Below are 16,427 nucleotides of genomic sequence, written 5' to 3'. Positions count from 1 at the left end.
TCCCCCTAGATTGAAAGGGGAGATTCTCTTAAGATTTTTAGGGCTTCAGTCTTCCAAAAGAATTACAACCAAGCCATAGCATTGGAATGAAATTTGAGATGCTGAAATGCAAGTACCAGGGCTCCTAGGACCTATGAGACGCCTGGAGGTAGATTCAGACTCCCTTCTCAAACTTAAGATTGCTTCAAAAGAATTGCTACATGCGTCTGAGGCCTGTCTGATGGGCAATTAGGTAGCGGGATTGGGAAACTGATTCCTGGTAAAAATACCAGGGTAGGATAAATGTCCGTGCTGAAAAGTTTCACCATCTCTTGCAGTGGAGTTTCAGACACCTTTGGAGAGAGTTTAAGACATTTCTTGAATTTAAGTGACTATAACCAACTAGATCACAGGCCTCTTGAAGACCTGCTCCAGGTCTGTTTTTGATGCTGATCTCCACCCACAGAAACTCCTGGTTCTGTGGTCAGTGGGCAGTGCCTACTCCATGCCGGGGCTGAAGGACTGAAGTGTCATGGTCAGTGCTTGTGTCCTGCAAAGATAAATGCTAAATACCTTGTTCTCGTGGCCGCTGACCAGAAGCAAATGAGGTCTAATTAATATATACTCAATTTGTAATTGTCCGTGTACACATTATTCATTTTGTGAAGAGACAGCACTTTCTACAACTCTGTTCTTCATTTATTTGTCCTTCCAACAAATGTTTCTGGAGGATCTGCTCTGTGACACGCTCCACACCAAGGAGTCAAAAGTTAACAGTGTCCATCTCTCTCCTCCCCCCCCACCCAGGTCTGTAATCCATATGGGAGAAACAGGCACATGGGAGATAAATGTACTGAACCTTATAAAGTCTGGGAGTAGTGGCAGTAAAAGCCTAAGATGGACCCAAAGGTGGTGGGAGCCATTTCACCCAGACCTTACAGTTGGGCAAGAGAGATGCATATGTAGCAAGCCAGTGTGTAATTTTAAATTTTCTAGTAGCCCCATTAAAGAAAATTAAAAAGACAGATGAAATTAATTTTTATAATTTATTTTATTTAATGTAATAGATCTGAAATATTTTGACATAGAAGGAATATTTTTAAAAGTACAAATACAATAAAAGCAATATTTTAAAGGCATTAACGAGATATTTTACATTCTTTTTTTTCATCCTAAGTGTTGAAATCCAGTATGTATTTTATCCTTACAGCACATCTCATAAATTTTCATCAGAAACACATGACCTTCATTTAGATTTCATTAAATTTACAGTTGAAAAACTGCATTCACATAACATACCCTAGTTCCAAAACTACTTAAAAGTTTGCCAGTAATCAAACGGCACATCTGTTCTTAAATTTAATTGATCGACATGAAGCGAAATTTAAAATTGAATGCCTCTGTCACAATGGCTGGATTTCCAGCGCTCAGTGGCTCTCGAGTTGGACAGCGCAGAGCCAGAGAGAAGGAAAGGAAGGGCGAGAGGAAGCAGGTGACACTATCAGGCATGTTTACCACACAGCGAGGACAGGACAAGGGCTTCTCCCAGTCCCAGCCTCCCTGCTGTCCCCTATGATCAGCCATTCTGGGCCCATAGGAAAGAAACACATTTTAGGCAAACACAACAAGGCAAAGCTGTAGCGAGAGAATAAACCTAATCCAACTGGAAATCACAACAGATGACGTTTATCACCATCACTGTCTCCCACAACTTGCGTGGAAACCTGAGCCTCGTATGTGGGTGACATAGGGCCGTAGCTGCGTAAGCAATGTGCACTGCTCCAAAGACTGTTGAGTGGGTGTTGCCATAGTAAGGAGGTCTCAGATTTAGGGAGTATGGGCAGCTAACCACTACGATAAATGATTGAACTTGCACTTAGCGTTTGCATAAGTCTGCTGTCCTTTTTTTCTGCTGATGGGTTCCATGAGTGTATTTTTCCTCCTTTTGGGATTTTAATGCTGAACGCGTGAAACCCCAAGCGGGTTGTGTAACATCCCCCAGGCCCAGCTGCTGGTCCGGCCCATTAAAGGGGAACTGCCAGGTCCTCTGGAAGGGACCTCCAGGAGAAGTGGCTTGGAAAGAGTGGCTTGCTTTTCGAGTAAGCTCAGTTTTTGTAAAGCAAGTCGGGGAGCCCCATGGCCTTTTCCAGGCTTATTCTGTAACAGTTCCAGTCCTTTCCTCACCTGTGCAAAGCCTGGGCTGGCTTTGTATGTTGGCCAAGCCGCTTCTCAAGGGCTTTGAAGGTGAAAAGCCCCTGGAGCCTTTCTGTGAGCCCACAGCTGGGCCTGGCAGCACTTCTACCCTTTCCAGTAAGGGAATGCAGTTAAAGCAAAAAAGAAAAGAGAAAAAAAAAAAACAAAACATCCAAGTGTGGCGCCTCCCCCTTCAAAGACGTGTGTTGTCATGCAAGTGTGCTTTTTTTTAATTTGTGAAGGAATGGCCCGAGAGTACTGTATTTACATTCTTGTGTTCACTGATAATGACTTTCAGATTTTTGGAGCTCTCCAGCTGACAACAAACCCCCAAACCCTCCACCTCCCCATAGGCCTCTCTCCTCAGACGGTGTTTGTCCTGCCTCTCGTCAGCTCTGCCTTATAAATGGAGTGCATTCTATAAAAACCAGGACGCCTTCGGAGCTGGAGTGCAGCCAGACCAATGGAGCCCTGTGTTTTATTAATCCTCTTTTCTTGAAAGTGCACAGCCAGGACCTCGGTGGAGGCCTGAAACGGCCCTGCACAAGGACTCCCAACGCGAATGGCACCGAGAGGCCTCGGTCCCCCCCACCCAGGCCCCCGCCACCCGCTATTAATAGTGTCCACACAAGCCCGCAGCTGTCCAGGACTGAAACCCAGGCGAGCATGCCAGAAACAGTCAACCATAACAAACATGGGAACGTAGCTCAGCTTGGAACGAAACCAACCCCCATCCCTCCACCCCGGCTGAAGAAGCAGGCTTCTTTTCTCGAAGCGGAAGGCAGCGCAAAGACGTTGCCCGGCGGCCGGCCGTATCCCGGCCGGGAGCTGCAGCCAGAGGCGCCGGGGCCGGGCACAGCTGGCAGGCCAGGTGGGGCCCCGCCTGCCGAGGCCCCGGGGGATTGCACAAGGGCTGCCGGCCCCGAACCCCGGGCCCCGTGGCGTGGAGGCAGACAGAGGCTGAGCGACATGAGCATTTCCACTTCCTCCTCCGACTCGCTGGAGTTCGACCGCAGCATGCCCCTGTTTGGCTACGAGGCGGACACCAACAGCAGCCTGGAGGACTGCGAGGAAGAGAGCGACCAGGAGACCATGGCCCCCCCCATCAAGTCCAAAAAGAAGAGGAACAGCTCCTTCGTGCTACCCAAGCTGGTCAAGTCCCAGCTGCGCAAGATGAGCGGGGTGTTCAGCTCCTTCCTGACCCCCGAGAAGCGGATGGTCAGGCGGATCGCGGAGCTGTCCCGGGACAAGTGCACCTATTTCGGCTGCCTGGTGCAGGACTACGTGAGCTTTTTGCAGGAGAACAAGGAGTGCCACGTGTCCAGCACCGACATGCTGCAGACCATCCGGCAGTTCATGACCCAGGTGAAGAACTATTTGGCTCAGAGCTCAGAGCTGGACCCCCCCATCGAGTCGCTGATCCCCGAAGACCAAATCGGTAAGTCCTCGCGTGGCTTTTTTTTTTTTTTTTTAAACAGAGAGTCCCGTCACCTCGTAGCACAGTGCATCCCGTGGCAGTTCTCTTGGCTGAAGTTTTCTCGAGTTCAAAACAACAGCACACTCTATGCCCTCCACCCATTGGCAGGGCATGGTAGCTTCTGAAAGCAGCGCTCACCTTAGATGTGACTCGCTGGCTGTAAGCCAGGCTTGCTGCAAGTGTTTCGGGGAGCTACGGATGGGAACCCCAGAATGGTTCTGCTCAGGGGTAGAGTTTGCCTTCTGAGGGTCGGGTGGCCCCCCTGATTTTGGGCTGTGTGTGTGACACAGCCGTGGTGTGTTTCCTCAAAGTGGCTCTGCAGCCAGAGCCTGAGTAGAAAGGTATTTGTGTTGTCTTCTGGGAGGGTGTTTTCCTCTGCTTCGTTGGGAAGGACACTTTCCACTGAGGGATCGTGTGCGTTCATAAGAGAGCAGCCATCAGGGGTGTGCCGCTGGATGGGTTTCCATAGTGACCACAACTGTGTGACAAGTGACAGCTCAGTAACCACAACAGACCCACATCTGGAAGCCCCCTGGGACCACCATCCTGTCACCCTTCTACCAAAAGGGTAAACACCCTGCTGGCTTCTGAAGCCGCAGAATTCCTTAAACAACAGGGTTTTGGATTAAGGGGGAAAAAAAGGAAAAAAAGACAAGACAAGTTTATTTTGTGTATCTTTCAAATAAGTAACATATTTGGAGGTCACGTGAAAGGTGTTTTCTCCAAAGTCAAGAGGAAATATTTTCTTTATAACCTCATCGAAGGGCTGAATTGTTAATAGTTACTTTGGCCAAGGAAAATTTGAATTTGGCAAGGCATCCTTTTTTCCAGGGCAAAGAGTGTTGCAAGGATTTTTTTTTTAATTTCAGAAGGTTGACTCTAAAAGGCTAATTTCAGAGACTTCATTCACTGTGCAGCCACAGCTGAAAGAGCTAGCAAATATTTCCAGGCAGTTCCTAAAGCTAAACCCAGATTTCTTCTTTCTGATTGGGTCTGTTTGTTGAAAGTAGTAAACAGTATGTGGTAGAGTGGTCTCTCTCTCTCTCTCTCTCTCTCTCCCCCTCCCTCCCTTCCTCTCTTTCTCTCTCTCCCTCTCTGTCTCTGTCTCTTTCTCCTTTAAGTAAGTTTCAGCAGCTCTTTGATTTTTCTCACAAAGGAATCAAAGCCTTGTTTGTTTTCTCGAGGTTTGACGGGGCGGGGTTAGAGCCGGGTGTTGCTGAGGAGAGCCACGGGAAGGAATGTTCCCTTGTGGTGTGCTTGGAACTGAGAAAGGTTTCTAGGGGCAGGCGGAATAGTTACCCAGGCCATCCTGCGCCCCGTCCCACCAGAGTCCGCCTCTCAGGGGAGACCAGCTCACATGCCATATTCACAGGGACACTGAACCGGTGGAAGAAGCTTCCTCTGGGGGAGCCCAGTGTGGGGAGCCAGGCGGGAGCTGATGTCAGCACCGAGCTATGTGGCCACAGCGCCAACCAGCCCACAAGAGACAAGGCTCCTGAGGGAACAAGGGCCTTCCCTTCCTTCCCTGCTGAGACTGTAAGCACCAACCAGAGTGCTGTTCCCCAGGAGAGGCTCTTCTGCCAGCTTCTTTGAAGAGTGCAAAGGGCTCATTTTCTCCAAAAACAAACATACACTTTGCTGCTCTGGAAGGATGTGGCTTTTAATTTAAAATCTAAGGTCATGTAGAACGTGCCCCCTTTATACTAAGGTCATGACAAGAAGGGACTTTGACATCTCTGGAGCCTCTCATATGAGCCAGGGTTCTGGCCAGGTGATGTCAGCGGGGCCTGGCCTCACCCCTGTGAAGCAGGCATGGCCATCCCCTGTGGGGTGGAGAAGCAGGGCTTTGCCAGGTGGAGCCGTTTGTCCCCAGGCCACACCAGCTAGTCACTAGCAGGTGCAGCATTTGGAAGAGGAGGCTCACCCCTTGTTGAGGCAGCTCAGACTACAATTCTGTATGGAGGTGTGGGTGTGGCCAACTAAGCATTGCCCCACTTTTTTTATTGGCTTGTTTGTTTTGTTTTTTTTTTAAACTTTTGCATGAAAGTAGGCACCTCATCACATGTTGCCTCCCCCATGAAAGCATCGTTCTGTGTTGAAAGTACAGTGAATGTGCTGGACTTTAGAAATTAAGAGGAAGGTGAACCAGAGCAGAGGTCAACCTGAGAAACTCAACACTTGCCCAAATGGAGAGAAAGAGGTGACCCTAATGATCAGAAAACTGATCCCCTTCAATGTGTAAGTCACTCGGTTAGCACTCCAACAAAAAACTGAACTTAGTCTAATTGTCTGTGTTTTACATATTCATGAGTGAAGTGCTCACTGGTTTACTATAGACTGGTTAATACAGTCACTCCTTTGAGCCCCATAACCAACTCAAGGTTGGTACATTTATGTAGATAGAGTTCATGTTTTGCAAATTCAAGAACAGAGGCCAAAATATGAAAAGTGACTTGTAGAGGGTTTCACTGCTGATAAGTAGGGGAGCTTGGATTCAACCCAGATCTTTTCTCAGTTGTTTGTATGGTCTTACCATATCTCACTTCCTTGGAGGAAGTAATTTACTTTTAATGGATTCACTCTGAATGGATTCACTTTGAACGCCATCTCCGGAATACCAAGGCTTAAGTTGGTTCTGAACAGGTGTCTACTAATGCTCCTAAGGCTTTTTCAAGAATGCCAGTCTAGTCCTATCCTCCTTTCCCACAACTTCTGAAGGTGATAGCTCCAAACCAAGAGGTGGGAACTTAAATTTAAAGCCTGCATTTACAGAATGTCCATCCTGAAATCAAGGAAGATGGAGGGGGCATTTCACTGGCTTAACCCATGTAGAATTAGAGCTGTCATTCATATGTGGAAAATGACTGCATGAGTGCATACATGTCTACATTTAGTATCTGGAAATGGTGCTAGTCTGTCTTCTTCAGAGAGTGGTTCTTCAGTTGTCTAGAGAAAAGCCAATGAGAACACCAAGCAGCTCTCACTCACTGCCACCTTATACTCTTGTCGCAGCCCTTTCGGTCAGCACTTTCTAGGTGAGTGTAAAATGATAAATAGCCAGTCTCGAAAATAAAAAAAAAAAAAAACTACCACCCTAAATGGTTGTGTCCTAGTATGGAGAATTTACATTCTGTTTAGACTACCCTTTAAAGCACTGTCAGGAAGCTCTGACATTTCAAGGTCTTGAAAATAAATAAATATTAGTTGATTGACATCAGCTTCACTCTCCTGGTTGGAGAAGGAAGCCAATGGGGATAAGACATGCTGAGTTCCCGGGTGAGTCAAGCCCCCTGTTCCTTCCAGGGCCACATATTGTTTCCCTTCTGGAGAGCTCTCCACTCACCCTCATTCCCCCGTACCCCACAAAGTGGTACAAGAAAGGACAAACAGATGCTTTAACGAAAACCGTACACACTTTCAAGTGCTACGCGAAAGTCCGGGGATCAGTAACTTCATCGACAGTGAGGTATACTCATGACTGGTGTGTCCTACCCTGTAAAGTAGAGACAGGGTGTGACATTGCTCATTATTCTATCATAGATGTGTTCCTCTTTGGTGAGCTTGCCCATCATACCACTCTTGCTTCAGTCTTTTGCAACCAATGGGAGAGATTAGTTCAAAATTTCTGATCATGAAATCTCCACTCTGCAGAACTTGTTGCATTTTTGTGGTCAGTGTTTTGATTTTATTCAAGCAAAATAATTTTTATTTCTGATCTGACGTTAATCTTGGGAAATCCCTCTGTTTTCAAGGTTTGTTTCAAGAAAAACAAAATTTCTCCAACTCCAAAAATTTTAGTCATCCCAAATTTTCTATTTCATTCAAACTGCCCACCACGGACTGTGAGCAACCATTTTAAAAAGCCAAGTGTTTGTATTCCTAAAAGTCAATAGCAAAAAAAGCAAGACAATAGTGTTCTGCTTGATTTAATTGCTATGTACTAAAACTTGTACTTTCTCTGAAGAACATTTTAATCATGTAAAAGAAAAGGTATCTTTAAAGTCAGTTCATATTCATGTGAGTTTTGTTTTTTTTTAATAGAGAACAGTACTGAAAAGTGGTTAGACATCAGAGAGCATAGCATGAATAAGAAAGGGGGCTTGAAGTGACTCCCTCCGGAGTTAAGCAATTACAACTACTTTGCTTCCTCAAGCTTCAATATCTGGTGTGACTTGTTATTAATTTTTATTTCACAGTTTGGTTCAAGCCCTTGAGTAATTATCTGCTCTTTTTTAGATTAAGGATCATTCTGAGAGATGTGACCAGAGCGGCATATTGGTGCCAAGATGAGATTAGAACCTTGAATCTGACTTCTGATCTAGACCATGTGACCATAATACCTGCAAGGAGCGAATGGCCTTGTACAGTTAGCAAAGGGGAAAGAGAGGAGAAAGATTGACCTCTTGCAAGACATAAAAAGAATGCCTACATTAGTTTTGAAAATTAGTTTAAATAGAAGACCCCAGCAGGAAGCACTTCTTTTTTTCCCATGGGGCATCATTTGTTGTACAGTTTTTGCCTGGGACATCAAAAATTGGTTTAATTATATCAACTAAAAGAAGGTCACAACCCTGGAGCTAAGGATCTCTGTTAGAAGTCCCCGACTCCATGATATTCTGTGCAAGGAAATGGGTAGCTCAGTAATTCAGAGAAAGAGAGCCTTTGCTAACAAGGTGGGAACTGGGATGGCATCACAAAATAAGGCGCATGGAGATGTCTGTGCTAGAGTGTTTTCTGACTACATCCTGAGAATCTTCCATCTCAAGAGAGAGATCAGCACCTGCTGGGCAAGAAACCTCACCAGGCAAAAGAGGAATCTTACAGCGATTGAGAGCATGAGCAAGGGGCCACTTGAAAGGCTATGTTGATTGAAATGGAGGCATTTGAATCTTTAAGAGTTGGACATGTTTTCCGCTACTCTACTCCCACCAACAGAATGGCCCCGATTGGCTGTCTTACCTGTAGATGGGGCCTTCACCATCCGGGGACCCACCCACAGGCTTGCCTTGCTCCCCCAGTCTGTCTACAGGCCAGGGCAGGAACACCCCCGACCTTACCTCTGACGGACAATGTCCACTTTGGAGATCCTCACTTACTGGCCAGGCTCGGGGGCTTCTTTTAGAAACCAGGAGTCATAGCCCGCCCCTCTGTCAAATCCAAGAGTATGTATTAAATGCATACTGTGTTTTTAATAGAAGCAAGTGAAAGCCCCCATAATCCCTCACTGATGTGTGGTTCTTGATGGTTTATGGAGCAATTTTATGCATAGAAGCCCCTTAAATCCCCTTAATGCCTTGGGGGGGGTCCCCTTATCTTCATTTTTAGAGCTGAGGAAAGGAAAGCTTAGCGAGGTCAAGCCTGGGTGCAAATGGGACTGAACCAAATCATGTAGTGGCTTTTTCACACCACGTGGGGCGGCTACACTGCCTTTCTGGGCCATTTTATGAGGCCGGGGAAGACTGTGGTGGCGAAGTCACCATACCAGAGGGGGCCTGCTCTCCACAAGACTTATCATCGTTGTTGTTACCCTGACTCACCAAGTTCTGCTCTGTAAAATGCCCGCTCTTCCCTCCACCCCCTCCATATTCTGTTCTGCAGAAGCAGGACACTAAGCACTGCCCACAGCCAAGGGATGAGGCTAGAATTCAGTTCCGCCTCCAAGACCAGAGTAGCTACATAAATTATTTTGAATTTTTCTGTAAGGAAGGTTGGGCTCTTCTCCGCTGCTTTGTTTTGTTTTTAATATTTATTTATTTATTTGAGAGAGAGAGAGAGAGCAGGGGTAAAGGGAGACGGAAAGGGAGAAGGAATCTCCAGCACAATCTCCACTGTACACGGAGCCTGACGTTGGGCTTGATCCCAGGACCCTGACATCATGACCTGAGCCCAAACCAAGAGTTGGATGCTTAGCCAATTGAGCCACCCAGGTGCCCCCTCCACTGCTTTGGTTTTTACTGGCCTTTTACTAGAAGGTCCTGAAACCAGTCTGATGGATTTTATACATAAACTATGATGTGAATATAACCTATACTTTCCATAATGCCTTTCCTCGAAGCCCACCAAAATGAACAAAAATACGAGTGAATCACCATGCAGTGCTTGCCATCTTTATTTTGGTGGGGTCTTCCTTTAAATGATAAAGCGCCCTGTGTTATTTATGGGCTGAAGCATGCATTGCTCACAAAATGTAAAGCAAACCAGGTTACAGGACATCCCTGCGGGGTGACAGGAGACTGCAGGGATTGGGTGACTGCCCCACACTCGGGGGATGGCTTCATTGCCAGAGTCACGCTTCCCGTATTCTGAAGGGGTAAGGAGAGGAAACATAATTTTCATGAAGCCACCCAAAGGAAGCGTTTTCAGTTCAATTCAGAAGTCACTTCTGGAGCCCATGCTACCTGTGGGCCTCTAGCTAGGGACTGCAGCTGGCTCATGTGAGCACCCCCAGGTCTGTGTTCAGAGGAGAGAGGTCTAGTTTGCTCTATGCCATGGCAGAGGTCACAGAGAACACCAGGGGCCCAGGGAGTAGGGAGGAGACGGACAGACAAGGCTGCATGGGAATCCATGTTGGGAAAAGCAAGGAGCCCACCAGCCACAGGGAACAGCATATGGAAAGGTGCAGAGGCACAGAGGGGTCGCAGTGCTGTTGCCTTCAGTGAGAACATGGGTTGCTTCTTCACGAGGATAGGGAGCAAAGAAGGGAGGGCAAAGCAGGGGTGTACCCCCAGAAGCTGAGTCTTTAGGGTGGTTGAAAGCATTTTAGAAAATCACTCCAGGCAGGGTAAGAGTCGAACTCTTTAACAATCTCTGTAGCCCAGGTACCAACCAATCAAATCAGACACTGGCCATAAACATCTGCAGGCCAGGAGGCCAGGGTATGGAGTAGACAGACACAGAGTAGGAACAGCAGTGTGACCCCGGCCTTCCCAATTAGTAGACCAAAAGCCGTCAGCGATGAACCAAAGCAACCCTTCATCTCTCGTCCCAAGTGGGGCTGGGGGCTCTCCACCTCTCAGGTGGAAAGACACACCACTGCCTAAGGCGCTCAGCTCCTCTGGGAGTCTGAGCTATTAGGCGGGGACAGAATGAGGCTGTGACAAAACACTGGCAAGTTCCGGGCGGGAAAACCCAGAGGGCCAGACTGCAGATCTGCTGCCTTTGTACCTGTGGGTGGGAGGGGCTGAGGAGGAGTAAGAGGGCACGAGGGAGAAAGATACACAGGAAGCCAGGCTTAATTTTCAATTAATTTATCAAAGCACTTTCAGTTCCCGCTTCCAACCAAGTAAACCACAGTTAACACAGAAGAAAACAAAACCAAACAGGCCTGAATCATTAAACCTGGAGTCCCTATCCCAAGGTATGCACCCCGCACTCAAAAGGAACAGAGGGGGCCAGTGATTCTTGCCTGTTGACCAGGCGACAGGTGCATAGGAAGTGCTCACCCTGTGGGATCTCACCCGATCCTCTCAGCAATCCCACTGGGAAGCTGTGAGTGATCCCATTTTATAGATGAGGAAGTGAGGCCTGGAAAGGTCATCTTCTCCCCTCAAGGTCACAAAGTAGAAAACGGCTCATGTGGACTTCACATGTAACCCAAGAGCCGCTTGAACACCAGGTGGTCTGCTTTTTAGGAGAGGTTGGTACAGAGGAGTAGCAAAGTTCTGTTGTGGCTGCCTGGGTGTCCCATCCCAGCTCTGCTAAGACAGGATGGATAAATTACTCAGCTGTAAGGCAGGAGTGTCTGGTGGTTCAGAGTACATGCTCAGGCAGGACTGTTGGGTTTGGAGTCCTAGCTCTGCTGCCGATGATCTGTGTGTGCTTGGTCATGTGTCTTAACATATCTGTGCCTCTGTTTCTTCATACATAACGTGAACTAGACACATTGTGCCTGCCCCGCCCTGGATACTCACTTACTTGTTTGATTTCCAACTGGCAGTGCCTAAGACATGTTGCCTGACACTTTCTCATGCCCCCAGAGCTCTTGTCCAGGGCAGATGGAACGGCTGAGAGATGAATGCCCTCTCCACTCTCCCGGAGCCTGAAAGGGAACAGGTGTATAAATACCTCAGCTGCCTCCCCTCTGAGTCATGCTCTACGCTGTGTCTTGGACTTCCCACGGGGTTGAGCTGGTTGAGCTCCAGCTGCCCCCAGTAATAACTGGCTTAATAGAGCACGCAACGTTGGCTGCCTTCTTTCCCATCCCACTCCCCTCATCTGCTTCCGGTGCTTCCCAGGCTCACCTCCCAAATGAACTACTCACACTTGAGTCCCTGTCTCAAGGTTGGCTTCTGGGAGAACCCAAGCTAAAACAAATAGGGATTATGTACTCATTTCAGCTGAAGAGTGATTTAAATCCTAAATCTGTGTAAAGTGCATAACAGTGCTTGCAACACACCGACACCCAGTCAATGTCAGTTCTAATCCTTAATCCAATTAAGCAGTCAAAGGAAGATAGGTTAGTGCATAAAAGAAAATACCCAGCTCGTTTCACTGTTCTTGTACAGAGCCCATCATGCTGTCTTGACTTGTTGGCCCCAGCGACAGGCTTGCGGCCAGTCTACCACCCTGGGAGCATCATTTGACTTCTAAGCTGCTTGTGCACCTGCACAATGAGGATGGCCCTGGGGTCCACCTCCCACCGCTGACATGAGGGTTAACATACAGGGGGGTCATACGTAGAACCCCCTCGGATGACCCCCCTTGGAACAAGAACTGTTCAGAGGAAGCTCAATACATTGTAGCGATTATACAAGTGTAACTTCACCATTTGAAATTTCGAACAGTAGCTTCGATTTCTGTCACTTTCCTTTAAAAAAAAAAAAATAATAATAACCAGAATGCCAGAACTCAAATAAACCGAGAGGCCATGTGACCTCATCTTTTATCTTTGTCAACTAACTTTAGGTTGCCGCCTGTACATTTTGGACATTATGTCGCTTAGATTTTTCGTACTGTTAGAATCTCCCAGAGAATGCCATTTATTATTTTGTTTTGTTTGGGCCATCATTCAGGGTGCTAGTTCCTTCTCACTTTCTGTGGGCAATGAGATGGCAGGTCAGAAGTTCAAGGCAATGACAGAGAGGTGAACTGACTTGGCCAAAGCTGCTTAGAAAGATAGAGCCGGGCTGGCTGCCAGGCCTCCTGTTCCTAGTGTTCTTTCAAAGACACGCGCCTGGACTTCACCTTAACCTCCCAGGCTCTCACTTCCCCCTAGGCAGCAGTGGATAAGCAGAAAGTACTCAAGCTGATGCATGAGCCAGTCTTGTGATGCTTCCCTGTCTGAACTCCGACCTTCTTTGGTATCTGTGCTGTCGGTCAGAGTGAAGCAACAGAGACAGGGCTTCTGTCTTCCATTCCTGATAAGGAGTGACCACAGCACCAGAGGCCAACACATCGTACACTTCCTATACATTATTATATTGGGGCTCATTAAGCCAGGGAGCATCTAAGCCTCTGCCATGCTCTTTACCATTTCCCCCTCTCGCATGAGCCTTGGGAACAATTGATAGGATTTATCTAAATATTTTCGGAAAATTCGCTTCATTTTATTTTGGTCATTCAGCTAACGTTTGGTTTCGAAAATTCAAAACACTGTATTTCAAACAGTTCTCTAGTATTTTCTTGTCCTTTGTATGTTTGTTTGTTTGTGGATAAATGCAATTGACAGGACCAGATTTCTTGGGTTCGAATCCTGGCTTGCCTTCTTGCAAGCTGTGTGGTATTGATCTCCCCGGGTTTGTTCCCTCATCTAGAAAATGAAACAGAATAGTCCTCCCCCCATGGGGTTTCTTTGAGTATTTGAAGAGTCGGTGTATATAACATGTCTAGAATAGTACCATTGTTCTCACAGTTCAAAAGATTTTGTTTTCTTGGATTTTAAGCAACTGCAGATAGTAGAAAACAACAGGTAGTAGTAACTTACAAGAAATGTGACTGATCTGTTCTTTTCTTTTTTTTTTTTTCTTTCCTGGGCTAGTCCACATTCTGAAAGATTTTCTGTTCCTTTTGTTTCCCCAAATCATTTTTCCCTCTTGCTTTTTGAGTAGAATCTGTTTTTCCTATTGGAGAGAACCAGGTGGGTTCCAAATCCCTGTTATTTGAACTTTATTTTTTCTATTCTTTGTACCTATTAAGGATTTTAGGAGGGCAGGGTTTAGGAGTAAAGTCCTAGAAAAGAATGCAAAGAGACCAGCCTTATTTCTAAATTATGATCTTTAAAAAGTATACTTAAGGGGCGCCTGGGTGGCTCAGTTGGTTAAGCGACTGCCTTCGGCTCAGGTCATGATCCTGGAGTCCCGGGATCGAGTCCCGCGTCGGGCTCCCTGATCAGCAGGGAGTCTGCTTCTCCCTCTGACCCTCTTCCCTCTCATGCTCTCTACCTCTCATTCTCTCTCTCTCAAATAAACTCCCCGCTGAGCAGGGAGCTCGATGCGGGACTCGATCCCGGGACTCCAGGATCATGACCTGAGCTGAAGGCAGTCGCTTAACCAACTGAGCCACCCAGGCGCCCAATAAATAAAACCTTTAAAAAAAATTAACACTGGTCTTTTTTTTTTCGTTTTTGATTTTAAGAGAATGGGCACTTGGCAATGGATCTCAGGTTTTAACCATCCTAACAAAAGATTTCCACAGCATCATTCCTGAGAGTGGGAGTCTATGGCACAAAGACCAGTGTCCTTCCCTGGTGGCAAAGATGAGTTGCACGAGGGTCTCTGGCTCACTGGTAATGGGCTTTGTGCCCTTGTCCCCGGGGAACAGCACAGAACCTTGTATAGATAGATGATTCATGTCAACACTCTGGCTCAGAGATGACCAGGCTCACCCTGAGGTTAAAAGTTGCCCTTGGGATTCAAGGTAAAAATCTCAAGCTGGTCTCCAGTTGTTCTCTGTTGGTTTGATTCCTAAAACGTTCAAATCTTAACTGCTCAGCCTGACAGATTTCACATATGAGCACACACAGGTAGCCTCCACCCAGATCCAGACATAGAACCTCTCCATCTCCCCAGAAAGATCCTCCCACAGCCTCATGTATTCCTAGGGGTGACTGCCATCCTGACTTCTGTCATCATAGATTCAGTTGTGCCTGCTTTTGAATTTTATTATATAAATGAAATGCTAAAGGAGATACTCTTTTATGTCTGGCTTTTTTCACACAGCATTGTATCTCTGAGATTCATCCAGTTGCATCAGAAGCAGCAGTGTGCTCTTTTCCATGGAATGAATCTTCCATTGTCTGAATTCCATTTTCTGAATTCCATTCTACGAATATATCCTTCTCTCCATTCCACTGGGATAGTAGGCCTTTGGATGGCTTCCAGTTTGGGGTGATTATGAATCACGCCGCTATCCATGTTCATGTACTTTTGCCCCCCCTTGGTGACCTCATTCTAACAGGGTAGTGGTCACTTATAACCATGAATGGGGCTTGTGTGACCTTTAGATAGAGAGGAATAAACAGGCAAATGTTTTTAAAGCACCTTGACCTTGAGAATTAAGAGATCATTTACTTTGGAAAGCAATGTGATTGTTTAAAATAGTTGTGCAGCCTCAAGCAAGCCATTAGATGTCTCCAAATCTCTGCCCCCTCATTTGTAAAATAATATTAGTATTTTGCAAAAGTAAGAGTTGTTGTAAGAATTAGATGAGCTAATAAGTAAAGCACTTATAGCCTAGCCCAACTGAAAGCTCAGTATCAATTGCTATCATTGGCCTTTCAATGTAATGATCATTTAGGGTAAAGTCAAAGATGCTATAACGTCATAGGGTTTATTAACACAACAGAACCAGTATAGATCAAGTAGTTTGTTTCAGTGCCAGATGTCAAGTGAAAATGTTTATTCTGTTTTTCTTCTTACTTTCTAACCTCTTTTGCTTCAACCTTGACTTCTATCGCGGTATAAAGCTCTAAATTTAAGCACAGATCTCCTGGACATAGAGGCAGAGGAAAAAATAAATAAAACTTGGGCTGGAGAAGCAGATCATTGTGGGGTCAGCATTAACTTTGGCATGAGTTTTAACTTTCGGTTATGGGAAAATTGTTTTTCCCATGTTTGTGCATCCGGCTTAGATTTCTCTTTGTTCCTGACCTTCTAATAATAGGTGGTAATTTGGATGCATTGTGATCTGAATCAATGTCAGGAATTCCCAAATCCAGAGAGATAACTATTTCCAGTTTTATAAGGAAACAGATCCATGGGCTTCCAAAAGAGAATCACATTAAAGTCTCATAGATGAGGTCTGGCTACCCAGGTAGCTTTGATGAGAACGGGCAAACATTTGAGATTGGAAAGCTGATGTTGAAAAAGCAGAGAGATTAGGATTATATAAATCATCATCAGTCTGAATCTCCAGATTTATGGTCACTTTACTGTCAGCCAAGAGAGCTACTTCATTGAGCAACCATTCAAAGAAAGAGGGAAAAATAATGCCTTCCACACCTAAAGGTATTTCCAAACTCTAGCCAGAAACACATTTCAAAATTTAAAAAATTTTTATTTTGAAATCATTTCAGACATACAGAAAAGTTGCAATCATGTCTACCCTTTATCCTGATTCCCTGAACGTTAGCTCTTTGTCATTTTCATTCTCCTCCTTTCTCTTTGCACATGCACGCACACACACACAACATTTACACGCACACACATACACCCTTCTTTTTTCTGAACCATTTCAGAACTAGTTGCAGACATTGTGTCCCTTTACCCCTAAATGCTCAGTGTGTATTTCCTAAAAACAGATATCTTGTTACAAAACTACAGTAAAATTACCACAGATTGAG

General features: G+C 45.9%; 1 protein-coding gene across 4 annotated transcripts in view; it reads left to right on the top strand.

Annotated features, from left to right (window-relative positions):
* Positions 1-16,427, top strand: part of RIN2 (Ras and Rab interactor 2) — a 239,885-nt gene that overhangs the window by 211,929 nt on the left and 11,529 nt on the right. For 3 of the 4 annotated variants that reach the window (XM_028123718.2, XM_028123721.2, XM_028123719.2), the window contains one exon: positions 2,471-3,610. In XM_028123718.2, the coding sequence (XP_027979519.1) occupies positions 2,471-3,610 (1,140 nt within the window). The remainder of the gene's footprint in view (positions 1-2,470; positions 3,611-16,427) is intronic. The other variant, XM_028123720.2, reaches the window with a different exon arrangement.

The sequence above is a fragment of the Eumetopias jubatus genome, unplaced genomic scaffold, assembly GCF_037043125.1.
Source record: "Eumetopias jubatus isolate StellerSeaLion01/CBP00866 unplaced genomic scaffold, mEumJub1_p1.0 scaffold_9, whole genome shotgun sequence".
NCBI classification, from domain to species: domain Eukaryota; kingdom Metazoa; phylum Chordata; class Mammalia; order Carnivora; family Otariidae; genus Eumetopias; species Eumetopias jubatus.
The sequence above is the reverse complement of the archived record's forward strand: the minus strand, read 5'-3'. Positions and strand labels throughout refer to the sequence as shown.